Source organism: Drosophila suzukii, chromosome 3 (assembly GCF_043229965.1).
Source record: "Drosophila suzukii chromosome 3, CBGP_Dsuzu_IsoJpt1.0, whole genome shotgun sequence".
NCBI classification, from domain to species: Eukaryota; Metazoa; Arthropoda; class Insecta; order Diptera; family Drosophilidae; genus Drosophila; species Drosophila suzukii.
In genome coordinates this window covers 81,006,249-81,029,235 of record NC_092082.1, presented here as the reverse complement: position 1 = coordinate 81,029,235, position 22,987 = coordinate 81,006,249, and the positions used below count along the sequence as shown (strand labels likewise).

The 22,987-nt window shown below is 41.8% G+C and overlaps 4 protein-coding genes across 8 annotated transcripts in view; 2 read left to right on the top strand and 2 right to left on the bottom strand.

Moving 5' to 3' along the window:
• The window catches only part of LOC108014761 (ankyrin repeat domain-containing protein 50), a 31,134-nt gene extending 29,443 nt beyond the window's left edge, over positions 1–1,691 (top strand). The window contains exon 6 of the mRNA XM_065866764.2: positions 57–1,691. Coding sequence (XP_065722836.2) covers positions 57–240 — 184 coding nt within the window. The 3' untranslated portion in view covers positions 241–1,691. The remainder of the gene's footprint in view (positions 1–56) is intronic.
• Positions 1,249–3,538, bottom strand: LOC108014751 (FERRY endosomal RAB5 effector complex subunit 3). The gene is made up of 3 exons (XM_065866765.2): positions 3,266–3,538; positions 1,905–3,204; positions 1,249–1,847 (listed from the first exon to the last, which is right to left on the bottom strand). Exons 1-3 carry the CDS (start codon positions 3,450–3,452, stop codon positions 1,727–1,729), a joined length of 1,608 nt encoding a protein of 535 aa, XP_065722837.2. The 5' UTR covers positions 3,453–3,538; the 3' UTR covers positions 1,249–1,726.
• A 457-nt stretch (positions 3,539–3,995) lies between these two features.
• Positions 3,996–10,074, bottom strand: Hrb98DE (Heterogeneous nuclear ribonucleoprotein at 98DE). 5 transcript variants are annotated; one of them, XM_065866768.2, is made up of 6 exons: positions 9,928–10,071; positions 8,781–9,258; positions 6,956–7,140; positions 6,587–6,890; positions 6,190–6,280; positions 3,996–4,313 (listed from the first exon to the last, which is right to left on the bottom strand). In XM_065866768.2, exons 1-5 carry the CDS (start codon positions 9,982–9,984, stop codon positions 6,207–6,209), a joined length of 1,098 nt encoding a protein of 365 aa, XP_065722840.1. In that variant the 5' UTR covers positions 9,985–10,071; the 3' UTR covers positions 3,996–4,313; positions 6,190–6,206. The 5 variants fall into 5 exon arrangements, with proteins under 5 accessions (XP_065722840.1, XP_065722839.1, XP_016936445.3 ...); XM_065866767.2 differs by lacking the exon at positions 3,996–4,313 and adding an exon at positions 4,686–5,803 and having other exon boundaries at positions 9,928–10,068; XM_017080956.4 differs by lacking the exons at positions 3,996–4,313; positions 9,928–10,071 and adding exons at positions 4,686–5,803; positions 9,418–9,590.
• A 464-nt stretch (positions 10,075–10,538) lies between these two features.
• Noa36 (zinc finger protein 330 homolog Noa36) lies at positions 10,539–12,124 on the top strand. Its single transcript, XM_017080959.4, has 2 exons — positions 10,539–11,098; positions 11,546–12,124. Exons 1-2 carry the CDS (start codon positions 10,607–10,609, stop codon positions 12,002–12,004), a joined length of 951 nt encoding a protein of 316 aa, XP_016936448.3. The 5' UTR covers positions 10,539–10,606; the 3' UTR covers positions 12,005–12,124.
• The last annotated feature ends 10,863 nt before the right edge of the window (positions 12,125–22,987 follow it).

Sequence of the window (22,987 nt, the reverse complement as noted above, 5' to 3'; positions counted from 1 at the left end):
ATGGATAAGTCACAGAAATAAATAACTAACTCGATTTTATGGTTCCCTCAAAAAAGCAAAAGCAAGCGCAGCGGAGTTTCCAGTAATCCCGCAATGCGGCTCATCCGTAGCCGCTTCGATGCCGCCTCCCAGTTGATCCGGCGCACCAACAACATACTCTCCTCCAGCAGCAATCAGGGCTCCTCCAGCATTAGCGTCAAGTCGGGCACCTTCCAGTGGCGCAAGGAGAGTCAAATGTAAAGGGGGAATTAAAAGATTACATATTTAGAAGTTCCCCCGAAACTCAACTCACATCAACCTACACACCCACTTGCATACTCAACCCTTAAATTAATTTATTTGAGTTTATATACCTTTGTACTTTTGATAAAGTATTTGTTTTTTGTGATAGTTTCAATTTTAGTAAACTTTTTAATCTGTATTCTGATTTAACTAAATATATTTAGGCATACTACCTATACGAAGTAGTTTAAGGCATGCGCCAAGTATTAAGCTAAAGACCCATATATAGAATACTTCATAACATTTTTGGCATGCGAATTGTAGCAGATTCTTCTTCAATGTAGCGAAAAAACTAACGAAATTTAAATAGACCACGATGACACGAATGTATACTTAAGAGAGCTCAGACCACAGCACTGTTCTCAGAATTAATTTTATAGTATTTATTAAATCACCTTGCGTAAGACAGAGCAATGGCTTATAATTTAACTATAATATAATTTATGCTGGAACCTCTGAAGTTCTGAAAGCCATACTACTCCAATGCGCATTTATTGGCAAACGGCTATAGAAATGTAATTTATTAATACGAGCTACTTTTACAATTAATTACGCTGTTTACGTCAATTCTTTTAAATGCAATCCCCAAAGTACCAAATACCCATTATCCTTTCCCATCATGTGCCTCTGATGGCACCAGAAGATCCCAGAGAAACGATATATGTGTATTATATTGCTCGCACCCAAAACTCAAAGCGGTCCGTTCCTGTACCTTAACACTTGTCACTAATTTTATGTAACCCTTAAGCCGGACACACCAATCGAATACACAGTCGAAGCATTAATTAAATATTTTCTGAAACTCTACTCCCCACTGCAAAGCAGCAAATCACAAACACAGCAAACAACGCACTGGGCTAGATCCGAAATAAAAAATCGAAGAAAAGTTGAACAGCGAAATGTTAATGAACAGAAACAGAACCTAATTAATTGTTAACAAAACCTATAAAATACCGCAGAATACAATTGTTTAGATATACATAAATATATATTTCAAAAGCATATTTACAAGTTAATGATCAGAGTTATTCAAAGTATCATTATTATAATCATAATAGATAACCGAACAGACTAAAATACAATCCGCAGAGATACACACACTACACGAAAAATGCATGAGGGGTCGAAACCAAAGATAAACATTTACATTTGGAAGTAATATACACATGATACCTATACCTAACATATAACTATATATATGAGAATATGTACTTATACATCGTAGTGTAGTAGTTTTGAAAAAGGTTGCGATGAATTATTGACAAAAATTGATACAGGAACATTTACAGAAAATTCTGAGTGTGTTGAAGTTAAAAAATAACAACTTTTTGAGCGAAGCGACGAATAACGAAGCATATACATACATATATAACTCTGAATCCGAATAAACTGTATATTCATACAAATAATTTTAAAGTCTTTCTTTGAGGAATGTGTTCGCTGACTACTTGCTGGTGTCCACAAGTATCTTGGGATTGGCCACATGGAAAACACTGGGCACCATTCCCGCCAGGGTGGTGAACAAGCTCTCCGATATGTCATCAGGCAGTAGCAATTGCAAGGTGCTGAAATGGGCAATCCAATTAAAAACCTTACAAAATTGTAATACCTTAATAACAAACCTTAATTCAGCTCCTCCCCAAGAGGCAGATTCTATCATAAATCCCTTGGCACACTTGAAGACCAGCTCTGCTCTGCGGATGCACCACTGGACGGTCATGTCTTCGCTCATCTCATGGCGCAGCAGTGCCGGAATGGTCAGTGTGGTAATATCATGCCTGCTGGCCGTCTTCAGTATGTTCCTTAGGCCCAAGATCACCGGATGCCGCGAGTTGATCTCACTGGGACTATTGATGGGTTCGTCCGAGATTAGGTGGAAAATTACATGCGTTTGCGAGAGATTCGAGTGCTTGGTAATGAAGAAGTCACCCGTTTTCAGTCTGGGAACGCCCTTTTTGGTCGGCGAGGATGTGGCACTGCCCTCGGCACTACTGTTGCTATTGCTGCTGCCACTCGAATCCCCAGTGCTCAGATTCTTAATCTGCTTTTCAATCTTCTCCAGCTGAACATCGATTTGCTCAAAGTGAAATTCGGTGGATTTGTTCGCATTCTTGATGATATTCTTGTTGGCCTGAGCCTGAATCGAAGGGGTCAACACGACGACGCCACACAGGGAACTGGAGTAAAGTCCCAGAGCCATGTTCAGACCATTGAGACTCTCCTCGGCGTGCAGTGGACTGCAGAGCTCCGTCACATTGGCGCTGAGGATGCGTATGTTGTGCATGTGCTTCAGCTGGGAGCCCAGATGAATGGTGAAGCTCTCCTCCATCGAAGGCTGTTGCGAGACGAACATCGAGGAGCGATTGCCCAGCGGCGTGGCCACCGGCGATACCTGAAACATCTGACTGACTTGGCTGGTGATCCAATCCCGGTACTCGTTCTTCTGATGACCCATCATCGCCTCCAGCTCCGATTCGTAACGCTTGCGCACGAAGTTCTGTGTGGTATACTGCTGGGCCAGCAGATTGTTGATATCCTCCGAGGTGGTGGTGATATCCAACTGATTAATCTGGCTGTCCATCTCCTGCTGCTGCGAGTTATTCAGAGTTTCCACCTCGCTGTCCATGTGCTCTGTCATGTCGGACACTACCTTGGCATAGGTTCGCTCCCGCTTGAGGATGTCCTCCAGGGAGGAGGAGTGTACCAGTCGGTGGAAACTCTGAGCGAATATATCCGCATCGCTGGGACCAACGCGATCGGCAAACTGGAGCAGCTCCTCCTTGTACAGCCTCTCGGTGTCCCGCACAATGACCTCGATGTCCAGTTCCCCGTTGGCCGCCTGATTGAGCAGCTTTTCAGCATGGTCATCCAGAAACTTTTGTTGCTCCGTGTCCACGAACTCCTGCAGCTGCTTTTCCAGATCTTTTGGGAATTCACATGACAATTAGAGGTGGTTTCTGTGCCATAACATCCCAGTACTCACTGATGTTCTCGTCCAGATACCGCATCATAGGATCCATCTGGGAAGGAGCCATCAACTGGGTCACGCACTCCTCCAGATTCTCTTGATCGAAAGGAAAAGTGATGTCCAGCCGAGATTCGCAGTCTTGGCCTTCATGGTTTTTGTAGTTATACACAAAAGGCAGCGTGCGAGTGGCAGTGGAGTCCATTTCGGGGCCTTTAGTTGGTGTTTTAGTTAGTTACAGTCATTAATTCGCAAGTTAACGCCCCCTCCCAAAAAGAAATGCAATTAGTATGACCGAACTGCGACCGCTTAAATATACCACGGAATATTACTCTAATTTAGCAGGGACATGAACCAACTCCATTATAATACACTACACGAAGGGGGCCCAAAACAATACATTTTATTCCATTTCTATATAAGTTTAAATTGTATTTCGGACAGGAATATAATTAATAACGACTGGTTAAATTATTTTTTAGTTTGGTACCAAGTGCCCTCTAAGATAAACTCCTCTGATCAAAATTGCATTGATACATGCCAAGCATATTTATATTAAAAAAAAATGGTAGGAGTAGCACACGTCCATTCCAATTTCTAAACTTTCAATATTTTTGCTAGTTTTTGTAAACTCAGTGCTGTTAGACGCAAAATAAGCTGCAATATACTAAGCTATTATTCCAGGTGTGTACACACTGGTATTTGAATATCCAAGTAACCAAACCGTTGAAATAAAAACTACTGAAGATTTGTTTTCTGTAATATCTTTATTAAAAAGTGTAAAAAATAAAAATGAAATAATAAAGTAAGATTAGTCGTATATTTACGCCGATTCAGAGGGGAACTCGCTCAGTCTTCTCCATTCTCCAGGGCGCAGACCACCTGAAAGTTACAACTTTTTCCGGTTTTGGGATTTTCGGATGATACTTACCCTTTTTGAACGCAAAATGAAGGAACAAAGTCCCAGCGACGGGGCTGCAAATTCAAGTGCGGATGACCTCTTCCGTGGCTGCTTTTAGTAGCGCGGCGGCCGTCTTTCAGCGCTTCGCATACTTTTCACAGCCAACTTGCAACAGAAATTACAATAATATACATGGTTGTAAATGACATGGTACAGGTGGTGATGGGGTGGACAATTCAAATAAACGGGGAGAATGAAACCTGTTAGGCGAGTAACAAGACAACTCTCAAATGATGTTAATGGCCCGCCCACAACGAACGCTATAGTTTGTAGAACAAAAATTTCTTGGCTGGCTTTTGGACTTGGTCCTACTTGCTTGCTCCTTTTTCTTTACCTCTCCAATATACACATACTCCTCCTCTTTTTCTGATCGAGATCCTTCTCCTGCCGTTGCTGCTACAAAAATAATATACAAAACTACGAGTCTTAGGCTTAGCTAAATAGTTTTGGTTCAGTCGAGAGTTTTTTTACATCAAATTGCTATATAATTGTATATTTTTTAATCTTGTATTTTTTCGCTACATTAAAATGTAAATTTTGTTAAACATAAGTGCGCTGACACCTCAGACAGACTGCTTGCTAAAAGATATAGATTACAATTAAGTGTTGTTTGTTGATCGGTTACATCTAAACAGCGGGGAAAGGTTAAATCCATGTCGACACTTACAAAGAAGTCTAAGTATCTAGGTTCCTCCACACGGTCAGGTTCGCTTGGAACTTGAATAGTAAAATTATTAAGTCTAGGGCAGCGTGCGGATGGATGCAGAAGATCGCCCCGCACGCTCTACTCGATTTAATTCTATGAGAACTTAGTCTAGTGAAGTCGTAAAATGTAATACATGTTTTTTTATATTTTGTGTTTTCTGCTCTGATTATCAAAAGTTGCCAGCAGCCGATGAACTGGAGCTGTCTACAGATACAAATAAACATATCTCTCGGCTGCCGCCTTGAAGTTTTACATAGCTGATGCATTAATGGCTGGTATAATATAGGTTGGTTGTGTGGAGATACAAATGTTTCGCCTGTCGTCGGCTTTTTTCTCTAATTACAATGTTACTTATTATGTTGGTTGGTTGGTTGCTACAATGTGAAATAATAGATTACAATTCTATGGATATTGGATAGTTATCGATGCGCCTCTTAATAATCAATCAATCAATCAGCATGTGCAAACACAAATCGAATGGAATCCTGGCCAGCTGCTGTGTACGTGTACTGCCACTTGCTGTGTGCGATCTCTCTGAATGATTTGTTAGTCTCTTCTGCTTAGCTCACACACTGCTCTGCTCTGTACTGTACTGTACTGCTGCTGTAATGGACTGGACTGGTCTGGTCTGGACTGGCTTGGTACTGATCTCTCTCTGTCTGCTCTAATCCAAGTCTGAACCAAACTCCTTACGACTGCACTGCACTGATCCTGATCAATCTGATCTCTTCTCCTCTCTTCTCTGTCATGTTTGGTTTGGTTTTGTGGTGCTCGGAAAACTTCTTAGGTCTATGAACGTGCGTTCATACTCGTTATTGATCATTGAATTGCGTATCGTTTACTTGACTTTGAATTTTGGGCTTATACTGAGCGACTTTTACTTTATCACCTATAAAATGTCGATAAATGAGAAACGTTATTTTAAACAATTGGTATGCACAAAAGGGGGTTCTTAATTGGTTGATGGGTTGTTGTTCTCTAAATACGTTTATAGTTTAAATACGTAAGGCTTAATTAAGTTTGTTGAGAGTAGGGTGGGTCGGACTGTCTGAGCCGGTTTGCTTTTCATCAGTCCCAATATTATGCTGTTACAAACTACCAAAAACAATGCCGATAAGGGCGCTATTTAAAAACAAAAAAAAAAAACCATACGTTTGTCAAATCAAACGGAAGGCTGTTAATGGTCATACGGGTTAGATTAGCGTTGGGTTGGTTAATGGTCTGACTTCGCTGGGACTATAACTAGGTGTTAGTAGTGGTTATGGGATGTCTCACCTCGTCTGGTATCTCTCTCAATATCTGCGGTTGTTGCCACCGTTATTGAAGCCCTGATTGTTGCCGCCATAGTTGCCTTGATTGCCACCGCCTAAAAGAAAACCCAGGATCGTTAGGAAAACATCCACAATCTGTGTCTCACTTGCTCTCATTCTTATCTAATCACTAAACCACACTGGTGGTGACTACTCTAAATAAATGTAACGTGGCTGCGTGTTAAGCCGTATTGGGTTTATCTTACATACGCTTAACATAGCGATGGCCATCGTCAGTTAATCTCACAGTATTTTTAAAAGCTAACTGCTAAACTCTATCGACGTTCTAACAGTTAGGTGTCAGGGTACTGTGTCTCGTTATCCGGTGGTTATTGGCTATCAATGGTTCTTGGACTGCTCACCTGCTTTGAAGCCACCTCCACCTCCTTGATAAGGTTGCATGCGATTGCTGTTGAAGTTGCCGCCACCTCGCTGAGGGCCGCCGCCATAATTCTGCTGGTAGCCGCCAAAGTCATTGCCACCACCGTTCCAGTTGGAGCCACCACCGCCTCCAAAGTTGCCACCACCATTGCCATTGTCCCAGGGGTTGTTGTTGCCCCAGCTGTTGTTGCCACCGCCATAACCGCCGCCGCCGCCACCGAAGCTGTTGTTGCCCCAGTTGTCGTTGCCTCCGCGGTTGTTGCCCCAGTTGTTGCCACCGCCATTCTGCAATTTCAATTAACCAGCTGTAAAATCACAATTCGAATTGAAAACCACTTAAAGGCACTTACCCAGTTGCCTCCTCCATTCTGGTTGCCGTAGTTGCCGCCTCCACCGCCCATATTGCCGCGGTTTCCGCCAGCACGACCTCCTGGGCCACCACGGCCTCCACCACCGCCTCCCTGCTGGTCATTTTGTTTGGGCAGGGCCTTCTTCACGTCCACCATTTTGCCATTGAGCTGATGCTGCTTTTGCACTGAAATTGGAAGGAAATATGCTATTAATAGGGTCCAAAAATAAAATATCAAGGATGGGTGCATCCAGATTATAGTGTGCCATATACTCTTTCATCGTTGGTGCACAGAAAAGCACCGACAACAATGATATAATACTGGCTGGGATTTCATCTTACAGTCGCAAACGCCGCATAAGCACATCAAACATTGCTATGCGGAGCTGGGACTGTGGAAATGTGACTAAAACTGGAATTATGGGGGAGAAAATGTTCTAGTATATAAATCAATTATGGTATGATAAGACTTGCCCTTCTGATCGGTAGAAACTTTCTATGCAAGTCCTATTAAAATGTTTACTATTGTAACGAGGCTGCGTGTTACACCGAATTGGTTTATAATATACATTCGCATAACATAGCTTAGCCGACGCTTTGATTTATCTCACAGCGTTCAAAGGAAAACTATCCAGGTGTCTGTTTCAAACCTGTCAATTTGTCAGTACTGTGAAGTTAAGGATAGGGTTGAGAGTCGAACTAAATTAGGAGTATCTAACATACTTATAATATTAATTAGCTCATTAATCGATTCCTCTTTTTGTTTTATCCAGATGGTAGTGTGCCAAATACTCTTTCATCGATGGTGCATAGAAAAGCACCAACAACAATGATATAATACTGGCTGGGGTTTTCTCTTACAGTCGCAAACGCCGCATGAGCTCATCAAACATTGCTATGCGGAGCTGGGACTGTGGATTTTCGATTATATTTAAGTAATGCAATGTAACGAGGCTGCGTGTTACACTAAATAAGGTCAAAGTTTACATTCGCATAACATAGCTTAGCCGACGCTTTTATTTATCTCACAGCATTTAAAGGAAAACTATCCAGGCGTCGTTATCAAACCCGTCAATTTGTCAGTACTGTGAAGTTATATAGGGGTGGTCTGTTTTGGTAAATTCAGATGGTGGTGTGCCAAATACTCTTTCATCGCTGGTGCACAGAAACAGCACCAACAACAATGATATAATACTGGCTGGGATTTATTCTTACAGTCGCAAACGCCGCATGAGCTCATCAAACATTGCTATGCGGAGCTGGGACTGTGGATCTAATTATCAATTCTAATTTATGGAATTGTAACGAGGCTGCGTGTTACACTGAATAGGGTTCTAATTTACATTCGCATAACATAGCTTAGCCGACGCTTTGATTTATCTAACAGCGTTTAAAGGAAAACTGCCCGGGCGTTTACATGAAGCCCGGCAATTTGTCAGTGCTGTGTAGGCATATAAATGATTAGGGGTTGTTTTAACCTGGAGGCCAATGTGGCACATACGTTTTCATCGACTGCACATACGGGGTGTCCAGCCAACAAAGATATAATACGAGCCAGATTTATCTAACAGTCGCAAACGCCGCATGAACATATCGAACATTGCTATGCGGAGCTGGGACTGTGGAAAAGGGGTAAGTTTAATCTGAGGACCAGCATCTTTCTCTGATGATAATCATTATCTTTAAAAATGGTCCTTTCTGTGATATCTTTTAAAACTTGAACATTCCAAATAATTGTAATTGATAAAATGTGTACTAAATACTATATAAATCATATTAGATGGTACTGTACACATAGAAGATGTAAGATAAGTCCTTGTACTTACACACAACTTTGTCCACGGGATCGTAATCGTCGAACTCCACGAAGGCGAATCCTCGCTTCTTGCCCGTCTCCTTGTCCATGACGATGTTGATGTCGACGATGTTGCCAAAGTGCTGGAAGTAATCCCGAATGCTCTGCTCATCGTGGTCGTCCTTGAGGGCGCCCACAAACAGTTTCTTCACAGTAGCCCCTGCGTTGGGGGAATCGATGTCCTGACGTGGAACAGCCCGCTTGGGCTCCACCACGCGGCCGTCGATCTTGTGGGGACGCGACTTCTGCGCCTCGTCAATCATGCTTGAGTGGGAGTAGGTGATGAACCCGAATCCGCGGGAGCGCTTCGTGCGGGGATCCTTCATTACCACCACGTCCACGATGTTGCCCCATTTCTCAAAGTGACCCTTCAGGTTCTCGTCTGTGGTGCGGTAATCCAACCCACCGATGAACAATTTGCGCATATGCTCCGGCTCAGTGATGGAGTCCTAGAGAAAAATCGTAAATTATTGATTTTTTCTATCACCAACCGACCTAACCTCACTTTCTGCCCCCCGAGACACATGCGTAATTTTCAAAATGGCGACCGGTGAGGTGGGACACCAGCCCGTATAAAACTAGAAAAACCCCACTACCGCAGTACTTACATCATCGTGGCCATTGGAGTTGCCGTTCTGGTTTGAGTTATTCACCATTTTACTACTTTGAGCGTTAAACTAGTTGTATATAACTAATTTTCTGTTTTTGAAAATGGAGAAAGTGCCTGACACACACACGCGTCGAGTGAAAAATTTTAAAATAATGAGTGTGACCGTGGGAAGACCTATCAATTATACCTCCGAATCAAAAAATATACTGAATTTTGTTTAATGAAATATACCAAAAATAAAAGCGGTGGGTCAAGGTTTCGGACTTGGGAAAATAGTTTTAATCCAATGTCCCAACCAAAGTGGAGGTTTGCTGTTTTAGAAAAGGTGTCAATTTTCTAGCCTTCTGCGGCTTAATAAAGCGGCTTTGTATATATATGTCTTTAAAGTGGAGCTCTTGAAACCCAAATAAGGTTTATCACGGTTAAAATCTTTTGGAATATTATCCACAAGGCATATCAATTCTGTAGTTTCTGCAGGGGAAAAGTGGAGGAATTTGGTAGTACTTACATCGTCCTGCTGTCCGTTGGAGTTGCGCTTGTGGTTCCAGTTGTCGTGACCGCCCATTTCACTGTTCTATAATGTTATTTTATCTGCACTGAATCTGTTTTTCCTTGTAAAACTGGAGACTATGTATTCTGTTACTAGCTCTGGCGTATTTTCTTTCAATTTAAAATATTATTTCACTGACATTAAACTGCGTGTTTTTTTTTTGGCGAGGTACCTTGACACAGCGCTTTTAAAATGCCTGAGAGTAGCGTACGGTCACACAGTTGAAAGGACCACATCTTATAGGCCGATTCCACTAACATTTCTTTATGTATTTTTATTGCAGCAAATTAAAAAAATTAATTGGAAAAAAATTAAAATATATAGATATTATTTATATTTTCAGGTGATATGAAAAATGAGCTATAAACTAAATAAATTACATTTAATTGTGTTTACTATTATAAATGAAAACAATTGTAAATAATTTTAGCTTCACTTTAGCCATTTTTGAGATGTAGCCATTTTAGCCTTTTTGGCGCACTTGGGCAACTCTATTATTCGCTTTTTTTAAATACCGACTTGCAGAAAAATACCAACAGTGAGTTAGAGAGCTTTTTGTGGTATTTTTCGCCGGACCTGCTGCAGTGTGCCGCACACGTAAGGAATTAAGATTTTCTGTTTTTATTTTTGTGCCAAAATGCCGAAAAAGAAAACGGGCCAACGCAAGAAGGCTGAAAAGCAGAAGCTGCGCCTCAAAGAGATTCGCAGCAGGGAAGTGCCCTTGGCTGATTTGCCTTGCAATGCGCCCATGGAATGCGACAAGTGCGAGAAGAAACAGAAGTCTCGAGCATTTTGCTACTTCTGCCAAAGTCTGCAAAGATTGCCGATTTGCGCTCAGTGTGGAAAGATCAAGTGCATGCTGAAGACGGGGGACTGTGTGGTGAAGCATCCCGGAGTCTACACCACTGGACTGGGCATGGTTGGAGCCATCTGCGACTTCTGCGAGGCCTGGGTCTGCCACGGACGCAAGTGCCTCCAGAATCACGCCTGCACGTGTCCGCTGCAGAATGCCGTCTGCCTGGAGTGCGAACGCGGTGTCTGGGAGCACGGCGGCCGCATCTTCAAGTGCTCCTTCTGCAACGGATTCCTGTGCGAGGATGACCAGTTCGAGCACCAGGCCAGCTGTCAGGTGGGTACCCCCATCATCGTCCCCTTAGAGGTCAACCAATCAGTCACTATCCAGTTTTGACTCAAAATGTGTCTTAACAACTTCAGAAACGATCTCTAAAGAGATATTCAATCGTTAAATGCATATTAATGGACTGATACTATCTAGTCAAACCTAGAAATCCGTCCCTTTCCAACTTTCACCTCAATTATTTATTTACAACTATTGAAAATAACTCAAGACAGACTTTGCCCGTTGATTAAAAAATGTGACTTTGAAATACATAGAGGTGCCTAAAAACTATTCATGATTTAATTGTGATTTGGAGATACAATTGTTTTTGAAGTCTAATTTTCGGTTGGCCCCAAAATCTATCAGTTGACTATAATCTAAGGTATTGGTTTTTTCACACTAATACCTATTTATCCATAAGACCTTCACTAATCATCTCTTAAACACCAATTCCAGGTGCTGGAGTCGGAGAACTACAAGTGCCAGTCGTGCAACAAGCTGGGTCAGTACTCCTGCCTGCGCTGCAAGACCTGCTACTGCGAGGATCATGTGCGCCGAAAGGGATTCAAGTACGACAAGAACAAGGCCATTCCGTGCCCCAAGTGCAATTACGACACGTCGGTGACCAAGGACCTCAGCATGTCCACGCGTTCGCACAAGTTTGGGCGCCAACAACAGGGCGGCAACAGCGACGACGAGGAGGGCTACGGAGGCTACTACGGAGCCAGTGGCAGTGGAGGTGGCTACTATGGTGGTGCAGCTAGTGGTGGTTACTCCTACGGCGATGATGATGATGATGAGGATGAATCCGATGATGATTACGAGGATGAGAGCGATGAAGATGATGATGATGAGGAGGACGAGACCACGGAAAGCGAGCCGGAGAAGGAAACCGACAAAAAGGCAACCAAGTAGGGCTGAATTGTTTATACATATATACATGGCCTTTTGTTAGATCCACCAAGTGAGTGAGTTCTGGGCTGTGCACTCGTTGCTCTCAATGTAATAGTGAAATAAATTCTTTGTCAAATTGTAGAGCTACCAATTCTGTAAAATGCAACAAGCTGCAAGTGGGCTTTGCTCCGAAGACGGAAGGTAAATGTGCCAACGAGTTCGGCATAAAATTCCTGGTGGCAGGATAACTGGGGAACTAAGGGTGCGGAATGGGAATGGGCAGAGAGGAGCAGAGCCAACCCATACGCATATGATGATGGCGATGCCAACGGCTCTGCCAGCGCCGACTTCTCTGTTGATAGACTCATCCATCTCCAATCCACTTACGAGCGCAAATATTTACACAATTTACTCGAAAACGGAGGTATGAGCATATAATATTTCCAAAAACGATGGCAAACACACCACACACACCAAGAGAGAGACACGCACTTCGGCATTTGGGAATGTTTGGCAGTTAGGCAGAGCGGAACAGCAACAGCAATGGAATGGGATGTGGGTTGGGGTTGGAGCAGACCCATCATCAGGCCGAAACATTTTAGGCATTGCAAATCAATGAGCGGCTTGATGGAAGGGAGGAGCATAGTTCTTCTGCATATGAATGAAATCATATGTGGCGTTACTTATGTAGGGGAGTCCTGTGCGAGGATGTGGACGGAACGGGAATGGAAATGGAAGTGGGTGAGTGGCAGGCAAATCAACTGTGTACATAATACAGATTAGTGTGAGAGGATATGGGATGCACATACAGCTGTGGTCAAAACAATAGCGATGCGAATGCAATATGTAAACAAAATTATATCATATTTGGGGATTAAGAGATCAAATGGGAATAGTAAATATCAGTTTTCGGAATTTTTGAATATTATCTTAATAACCATTTACCATCTTTTAAATTTACTTTCAATTTTAAACTGTTTAATAATTGTACATTTTCAAAATATTTCATCGACTGTAAAAAGACAAATTAAAATTCGAACCCTTACTCAATTTCTTACATTAAAATTAGTTTTATGAGATGGAATTTTGGGCATTAAAAAAAACAACTTTAAAACATTTTTTAAGAACCCTTGAAAATATGGAATCTTTAATACTTTTACTCTGTGGATATAAATTCTTTTAAATTTCTATTGTATCTTACATTTATACAACATTGAAAATCCTTAATTAGTCTTGCTATTATTATAGTTCCTGCTGTACTTTCCCATGAACATACTTATGTATAGATCGGAGCCAGCTTAAATATAATGGCTGCCTGCCAGCATTTTGTGTCTGCATTTCAATCAAAATGGCCTGTCTATTCCGGCCGAAGCAATGTCCAAGCCATCGGAGTTAGGGCTACTCAACAAAATTAGAAATGGGGTGGCTAATGGGGGCCTGAGTCGGCCATTGCCTGGGTTTCGAATATTTCTGGACACTGGGCTGTGGTGGTCACTGCCAAACATCAATAATAATTTCATAAATGTAATCAGAGAGAGGCAAACAAGACCCCGAGTCGAGTCACAGTGATTGAGCTCTTAATTGCACTGCGATATTAATCCTTGAGCCGCATCTCCACCCTCCGCATCCCACACTCTGTCCAGCCAATTTGGCCACTTCCCATCACGATGGTCGTTTTCATTAGCCGGAGTGCATTCTCAATTACCAGATGGCGAAATGGGTATCGTGTTATCTAACCAAAGTTGGTTGGTCAGTTGGCTGTTTAAAGTCTTTCGGGGATCTCAGGATTGCAGCAGACCGTTGTTACCAAGAAAACTCGCCAATGCTAATCACTTCCGATCAGCATTATCTATTGCTTATTTATCCAAACGTAAATATTTTTGTCAGCCAAAGTCAAGCCATAACAAAAACACAGCCCTGGCTAAGGATTAAGGTGGGAAAATCCTTTGGACAATCCGAAAAACACGTGGAAAAGTCAAAAAGTCCGGCTTATGGTCGAACGCAATTAGCGTTAATTACGATGGGTAACAGCTTCCCATGGTTACGGGTTATGGGTTGGAGGATTCAGGACTCTGGACGCAGCAGGTCCTTGCGGCCACTTGAAGTTCAATTAAATTTCATCTTGCGGCTGCCGTAACGTCGCTGGCTTCAAGTGATTGCGCCAGGGGATTGGATGGTATCGTATATGTAGGTCTTGTGGGTGGGGGTAGTTCCTAACGTCATCATCAACATCATCATCCACAACCACTTCGCCATCGACGTTCGTCAAAGCTTGCGATGATTGATGGTGCGTAATTTGGAAAATTAGAACCAGGATACGCAGCAAAAAAGGGGTGGCTCTCGTTTTTTGTATTTTTTTGGCCCCTGCTAATGTTGTTGGCACAACAAGGTGTGTCCTGGTCCGATTGCCGCGTGTCCTGGCCGCCGTTCTCCGCTTGCCGGCGCGTGTTTCGCGTCCAACAAAGTTGCGCGTGGTTATTAGAAAACAATTTAATTAAATATTCACTTGAACCGGCCAACAGGCAGAGGAAAAAGCGTAGGCAGTGCCAGAGCGATGGCCTCACTTTCCCATCATAAAGCGCTCAAACAATGTCCATCAATATTAAACGATGTTGTTCGGTGTCCATTTAGAGCGCTCCAGTTGTCCTTGTTGTTTTAGCCGTCCTCACTGGTCCGTGATGTAATGTGAGAAAGTTTTTTGTTTTTCGGTTTTCGATTTTCGTATTTCGCTCGAATTTCAACCCAGAGGAGGTGGAACGGAAAGGAGACTTTTGGGTCGGGTCTGGGGTTTTTAACGCAACTGGAACGCCTTTGATCTACTTGGCCGTGAGGGCGAGTCCCCGAAAATAAGTCCTCAAAATATCGACGGGTTAATTGACCCTAGCTTTTCCCAGAGGAAAGTGTCAACGAATGATTAATTATATTTTTAAGTACTAATTAGGTATTTGTATCTTAAATAACTATTTTTATTTATTGCCTACAAAAATACTTTTGCCAGTTATTTGTATTTCAACAGTTGAAAACAAAATTCTTTTTACTTTAAATAGAATTTAATTTTTAAATTTAAAGATATATATTTAATATAATAATATATTTAAAGCAAAAGCCTTATATAGTATATATGGCAAGACAGCTAAATCATCTTAGGTGGAGTGCTCAGAAAAACAACCTAACCTTTACTTTAAAAATTCATTGCATACTTTTTGTACACCGATCTTGAGAATTGAAGACAGCCTAGGTTTTTCTTTGACGATCAAAGTTTGATCGCAATATTTGTTTAACCATAATACAAAAAAGTTTTTTTTTTAATTTTACATTTGATTTTTCAATTTTTAGAATTGTTTAATAAGCCTGTAAACAATATTCAGTCTATTATATTCGCGCTAGCTAAAATGTTGAATGCCAAGACTAAGAGATCAAAAATGTGAACAGAACTACAAGTTTTGTAATTAAAACCTTATAGACAACAGCTTATGCATCCCCTACCTAAAGCTGTTGGAAAGTCATCTCTATTGATCCAGGAAAGGGCTTTGTCCAGGTACGCCGCACTGCACCCGCACAATGGGACACGGACATCCAGTGGAGAAACAGAAGCTACCGGACACGGAAAGCGATACCAGGAAGCCCGCACACAGGCGATTCAGTGGTGAAGTCACGGCAGGACAATGGGAAAGTCGTTGGCTTGGCTGTCTAATTGCATCAGCGGCGCTTCCCTGGGCACGCGACCCTTTGCGCCTCACCTGCAATTAAACTGTCACATTAGGAGGAGGAACATGGGCATAGCTCTTCGCCCAAATGCAAAGTGATGACGCAGCCCAAAATGCGATTCCGGTACACAATCGAAATGGCATGTTAACAATCGAGGGTCACGTGTCGGCGGGGGGTGGAAGGTCGTGAAAGTCCGGAAAGTCCGGAAAGTCCTGGACGCCTCAAAACGACCTTCCACCAGCCGAAAAGTTTAGCTTAGGGATTAGCCGCACGACGGGCTTGGTGGTTTCACCCATTGTGTGTTTGCCAACGCAGTTACATATTTTGCACCCGGCAAGCCGCCTAATGAAAGCAAATCTCCGCATTAATTTCAAACGAATTTGTTTTGATGCCAAGATAAGCCGTCAAAGGGGGAGTACAAAAAAAAAGAGAAAGAAAATAAAAATCTGGGCAACGCTTGCCATTTAGCCCACTGATCCCAGTGAGCCCACCCATTTTGGGCCCATTTTGATTTCTGTCAATAGCCCGGCGGGCTGGCACTTGAGCGGCGAGACGCTCAACTTTGCCATCGAATGAAACTGAATTTTGCAATACGCCCGGGGGTCCTGGGTTCGAACTCCACTCCACTCTACTCACGCACACACGCGCGCGCGCTTTGCATTACAATTGGCGAGCGGGCACGCCCATCCCTTCGACCTACGCCCACGGCATGCTACAGTTATTAACCTCAGATTACACTGGACTGCAAAAGAAATATACTTAAATTTCAAGGTGCACGATTTTTTAAATTGTTTAAGTATACAAAATTTTGAGATTGAAATTCTATAGGAACATCTCATAAAATGAGAAACCTATACACCATAAACTTAGAAACCTATATTAAAATTTGGTCAACGAAATTTTGAAAATTTTAAAACATTTTATTGGATTATTAATATATTAAAAAATGTTGTTTGATAGCAATAGGGTAGGTAAATTGTATTACAAATATGTTCTGTATTTGTCTTTTGATGTCATAATTCTTCAGGGTCAGAACAATTGGATATTATTTCTTAAAGATTTTTTAATCAAGGTATCAACCCCTATTTATCACTGAATCTCCTTGTGATTTACTGGACTCAAAATCGTGCATGCCAGTGTAATTTGTCCTGCGGCTAACAGTGTAATTAAAGTAGTTGCGGTTCATGTAATGATGTCGATGATGATGCCGATGATTATGATGACCTGCACTTGTCGTGAAGTACCCGTAGAACTGGCCTGGGAATCTATTTGTACATCCCTTTACATGTCCTGGCCGACGAGTCCTGGGCACTTGTCTTTTCAACGGCCGCGTGCTCTGCACGTGAGCTTCGGCATGATAATGATCTCACAATCCAACATGCAATCACAATTGTAATAGACGGTGGGAAAACTCTTCTTCAGAGACCCATTGTAGATGGCTAAATTATTTATTGTCAACAGTCGAGAAATCGAATTTATATATGCCACTAGGTTATTGTCTTAGCATCTGTGCGCGTACATCAATTCAATGTCAAGATTAATCGCCAGCTGTGGGACGAGGTTAGCGGACAGGTAACATCATCAGCTAACCGAAACCGACCCACAGATCCAAACCCAGCGAATCGAGCCAGACAAGGAGTCAGACTTCTATATGCCATACTGTATGCCGTACGGCTGGGGTAACAATGAAATATTGAGGAAAAAATTTCAAGTTCGGCAGCTTGTCAAGTGGCACTTGTCGTCAGTTGAACGTCACGGCGTTCGGGCACTTTGTCAATTCAAGTGAAATTTTTATTAATTTCGTTTTTAAACTGTATGCCCTGTGACAGATACGATTGTGTGTTAAATGTGCATATATATATATACCTATATTATAAAAGGTTCTCGATGCACGTTCTCATCAATGGCTGGTGTTTAATGCTAACAAATTGCCGGCAATTCGTCAGCGGCCAGTTCCCGAAAAAGAACCATCTCATCGAGATCCTAAAACCGGCGGTCCCTTTGTGCCCCGTTCGTATGACCTGTATCCTTAATTCAATGCTCTTCGCTGGACGATCTCATCTTTGGCTCAGATCTGTTTGGGCCGCTTGCTTTGTTGCCAATTGACAGTTGTAAATGTTTGTTGTAAATTGTGCTTTAAAGGTGCTAATAGAGTGCCACCGCCGTGCGCGTTTTCCCAAGTTCTTCGTTTTGTTTCATGTTTTCAGATTCGTTTTTTTCCCCATTTCTCTTTTATTTTTTTGATTTTTGATTGAGTTGCCCCCACAGAAAATCAATGAACTCTGCTGGTGGACACAAGATACCACCTTTTTATGACGCTTTTGGCCGCCGCTTGGCTGGAGATCTCTTTGATTTCGCACCGACCGAGTGAATCACAAGAACTTCACACCAGCATTCTGTAGATTGGGGGATTGGGGATCGGGAATCGGGGTATTGGGACAGGAATCAAATCAACGGCTTCTGCTGCAGTAGCCGTCAAGTGCAAACTATTTATGAAGTGTTGTGCTCCACCGCCCGGCGAACTTTGTTTGTCCAGCAAATTATTGTGGCCGGCAATAAAAAACTTGGCTTTTAGTGCCAGTTGATTTTAAGTGAAAGGAAAATTTGCATCCTAACATTTTTATATTTCTTTTTTTTATCTTTTATTAACTAATTTAAATAAAATTTATTTTTTTTATTTATTATTTTAATCTTTTAATAATTTTCGAGGGTTTCACTTTACTTTATATATATTCGTATACATTTCTAAGATATCTTTATGCATGGTATTTATTAAGTGATACAATTATATATTTAATCTTGTTACTATGTTTTCATATCCCTTTAGATTTTTCGTTCAATTACCTCCAGAGTAACTAAGGTTCTCTCACGAATTTTTCTCCGAGTCCTCCCTCCTTTCACTTATCGATTGATTCAAACTTTCAGTTTTGCCGGGCATTTCTCCTGGGCTGTTTGCTCTGGATGTCATTGACTTTGTAGCTTTGACTTTGGTGCAGCCAAGTGTAACAATTATGGGCGGCAGCGACAAGGCAGGAAAACAAACACACCTCCCGTGCCGGGAAAGGTGCCACATATATTTTCGTTTTGCACCAAATTATTTTAACCCACTGAGTAACAATTTTAGCCATTATTAAATTAACGCTTTTGCCGCTTGCTGCGTCATCTTGCAGGAGGAGGAGAATCTATCCTGTGCAGCCCGTTATGCGTCGAAGGATGTTCGTTTCGGGAACAGGCCAGATACCAGATATATACCATATAGAGTCCCAGTCAGAGTTGGAACCAGAGAGACGGCGACAGCTCCGGCTAACAAGGGTGCCGCATGTCCAGTTGAAATGCCAATGACTTGCCATTTTCGATGGCACTTGGCACGTCAGCGGGCCGTCACGTCATGCGTTCCAGGCCAGAAACACCAGAAACACAGAAAACCAGGAGAGCCAGTCGCCAGAAGTACGATCCATGGACCAGCTATATCCAAAATTCTCTTATCAAACACCGGATCGATGGATGGACCACACACGAAGAAGCGGTGCTGCATTTAACAACTCCATGGTACACATAACACGTTCTTATCAGCTCAGGCACCACGAACCCAGATGGCGACTACCAAAATGATGATGATGATGGCGGTGGTGGTGGTGATGTGATGACTCTTACAAAACGATGAAGACAAGCCATGGAACTCTGGACTGACTTTTGGCTGCTCGTTGGATGCGCACGCATCATCGGGTAAGCGCCACTTATGTCACTTGTGCCGTTGATGTAGAGATGGAGCCTCCAATGGAGCACATGAGCACTCACCACATGCAGCTCCAAATCCAACGTAGGGTTCCAACCGCAGCTTCAGGTTCCACACGGAGAAAATTGTTATAAAGTGGGATTTTAGGTCCTAAATTAATAATATTTATGATTACTTGCTTATAAGATCACTAATAGAGTTAAGAACCTCTATGGTATTTTCATCGAACCGCTCTGAAAATGTTTTTATATCACTTCCCTTTTTAAATAAAAATTACTCAATCTTCTCAGTTAATTTAAAATTTGTTTGTTTAATATTCTTCTATGGATTGCATATTTATAATAGGCCCAAATTCGAATTTTCTAAAAGTAAACTAGTCATGAAAATGGTTTATAGGTCAATGGTTTTAAAAATGAATATTTCTTCTTAGTTTGAGTAATGAATCTGAAATATTCACATATTTTCAAAGCAATGGTATGATGATGTAATTTATATTTTTTCCTGTGCAGCTCCAGTTTGTGCTAGGCCGATCCGATGCTGGTGGTGCTACTTCATAATGTGCTGGGTCTTGATGGGATTAACACAAACGGCCAACACATCTCAAGCATCCAAAGCTGTGTGCCAGTTTGGTGTTTTTACTTTTCGTTTTTACGCAGTCATCACCATGATCAACAGCCATGCTCTTCAGGTCTCCATCTCCATCTCCACAGTCTCCAGCTCTTCACCATTGGAGTTCCAGCCTTAGACTCCGATCTCCGAGACTCCGATCTCTGTGCTGTCTGCCTTGGCTAAAGAGCTAATTTTCATGTCAGCCGGGCAAAAGTTTATGAATGATAGCCAGAAAATGCCAAACCGGTATTCAAATTGTATTTATTTTATTATTTACCGATGCCATTGCTTAAATCTCGTTGTAAATTGATTAATGCTCGGGTACTTTGCTTCATATCGCCACTGGTCATCATCATCATCGGTTGTCATTGTTTTCGGAAGTAATTTAGACCCAATCGGACGGGGCTGAGTAAATAAAACTCGAATCATATTTGCTTTGGCGTTTCGACACTCCAAAAATCACAACCACACAGCAGCGATAAGTCGGTTCCAGTTCTAGTTCTAGTTAGGTATACGTACTTCAGTGGACGCCAGCCATAAACTTGCATCTATCTGCGATAGGGGGCCGCAGCTTGTAAATCAATAAACTACCGAAAAGTTCGGGCTTATGTATAAGGTATGCCTCCCCCTAAAAGCACCCAGTCCAAAGCTAGCCATCCATATCCCTCCGATGTGACATATTCCGCTCTACAACAATTAATTGAATTGTTTGTACGGACATGTGTAGATACAAATGTATCTCTGTATCTGTATCTTGAGCTGGAGCTTCGTGTGAAACACGGCCACTCAATAACGCGCAGCACGATAACAATAATTTTTTTCGACAATTTTGACAGCTTTTCGGCTGCCGCAACGCAACGCTCGTCATTGAAAAGGGAGGCTTCTGGACTCAGTTCATAACATATTGTTAGATAGATAGATATAGATAGATAGATGGATATTTAGGTAGATAAAAAACTCATATTTTTTTTGGGATTTATAAGACTGGCAGCAGTCTCGTTGTCGCCACTGGCCTACAACAATGTTCGCCGCTGGAAAGTTAATTTTTCAGGCAACGAATAAATAATTAGCAGCCTGGTGCTAAGTTGCATGAGTATTTTGTGAGGAGCGGACAGAAACAAATCTCGATGTTCAAAACATTCTTTCGCATGATCAATTTGGACGATGGCGATAGTGGTGGTGGTCATTCTCGGAATCTTCCCTATAGTTGGGGTTGCATAAACTGGTTTGGTGAGAGAAAACCGGCTCTCTCGGCCTGCTAATCAATTTAACCACTCCAATCGATTTCAGCCAAAAAATAATTTGTTTGGAATATAACTTTAAAATGGATAAACGTGAATTCAAGATTTCCTTTGAATTTTGGGTAAACAAATTATGGAAAATTGGCCAAAGTGAGAATTATTTAAATTAATATGGAAATAGTAGAAGTGAAAATAAAAATAAAACAAAGATTGCAAGGCAGCGATACAAGATAATTTACATTTTTTTTATTTTACTTTTTATCATTTAATAATTACCATTTGTTATGTACATCTTACATACCATTTTAAGATACATTTTCTCTTTATCCCACATTTATTTAGCAAATTCCGTTGCCATGCTGACCTCAATGTTTGGATTTCGGGGGAGGGGTTCTTTCTCGCCTGTGGTCTTTTAATTAAAAGAATAGAATTCGCTGTTTTCTTGGTGCCCAGAGGAAATAAGGTCGCCAGGGCCTTAATAGCGCTGCTTTCCCGTGTTTGCACAAAGATAAAAACCAGAAACTTTATAGCCAGCCGCAGCGAAGTAGATAAAAATGGAAATAATCAAGCAAAAGCGCGACTAGGCTGTGATTTATGCGATATCGTAGTGTCGTAGCCCCGTAGGCTTCGATAAGGCACGCACCCCAAATGCGCCAAATTCCCTCGATTCCAAAAACTGCATTCGGGTGAATCGACCCTTTTCGGTCTTGAGGAAATGCAGTCTTGAGTGCAAACAGTGAAAAGAGGGAAAAATGTGAATCACGATGACGACGAGGTCGGCTGACGCGCCAAAAACTGATAAGACAACAAAGAAAATCACATGTGAAAGTTGGAAAAAGGAAAATCTCGAGGCGGCAAAAGGTGCGCTGCCGCATTCGCCGGCAAACACTCGCCAGATAAATTGTGAAACGGAAATGAAACACCTACGCAAATAGTGAAAACGAAACGCAGACACAGCCGCAAACAAGCAACATCCTAATTTAGATAAGAGCCGTTTTATGGCCCTGAAGAAAGTAATTCCGATCCTTAAACCTATGTGTATATCCGTATATCCGTAGCATTCTAATTAATGCAGCGTGCCGCTCGCCATCACCCTTTCGACCCATTTGCTCTAGTTTCGCCGTCACCTTTTGTTTAATGTATATATAGTATGCAATATACCATATATGTATCTTATGTTCCTTATATCGGCGGACTGGATGCTGGACTTGGACTGTCGGGATGCGGTTCTTTTGGGCCATTGTCTGCGTGGCAGGGGCAGCCATAAAATTGGCATTGTTTTCTATGGTAAACACGCGCGCAATGTGGTCGTAAAACAAAAGACGCTTTTATGGTTACGCTCATTACGGCACACGCAGTACAAAGACCTAGATACACACGCAGCTAAAGATACGGATACCGATTCATAGACCCATGGCGAAATACCTAAGAGATACACCTCAAAATTCTTAATGCCCAATTAAATTAAAATTAAAAATTAAAGTCCAAAGAAAATCATGTTGGTGTTCTTAAACCTATTAAACAATAATAATTTCAGAACTATTTCTTGCATTAATTTACATGTATGTGTATTTCTGTGAAGTATATTTAGTTATTTTTGATAATTATTACAATGACTTTTGACATTGATAAAATAAAATGTATTTAATAAATTTCACCAAAAAAAATGAAATCTTACAAAAATAAATGATACTGCATAATACAAACCTA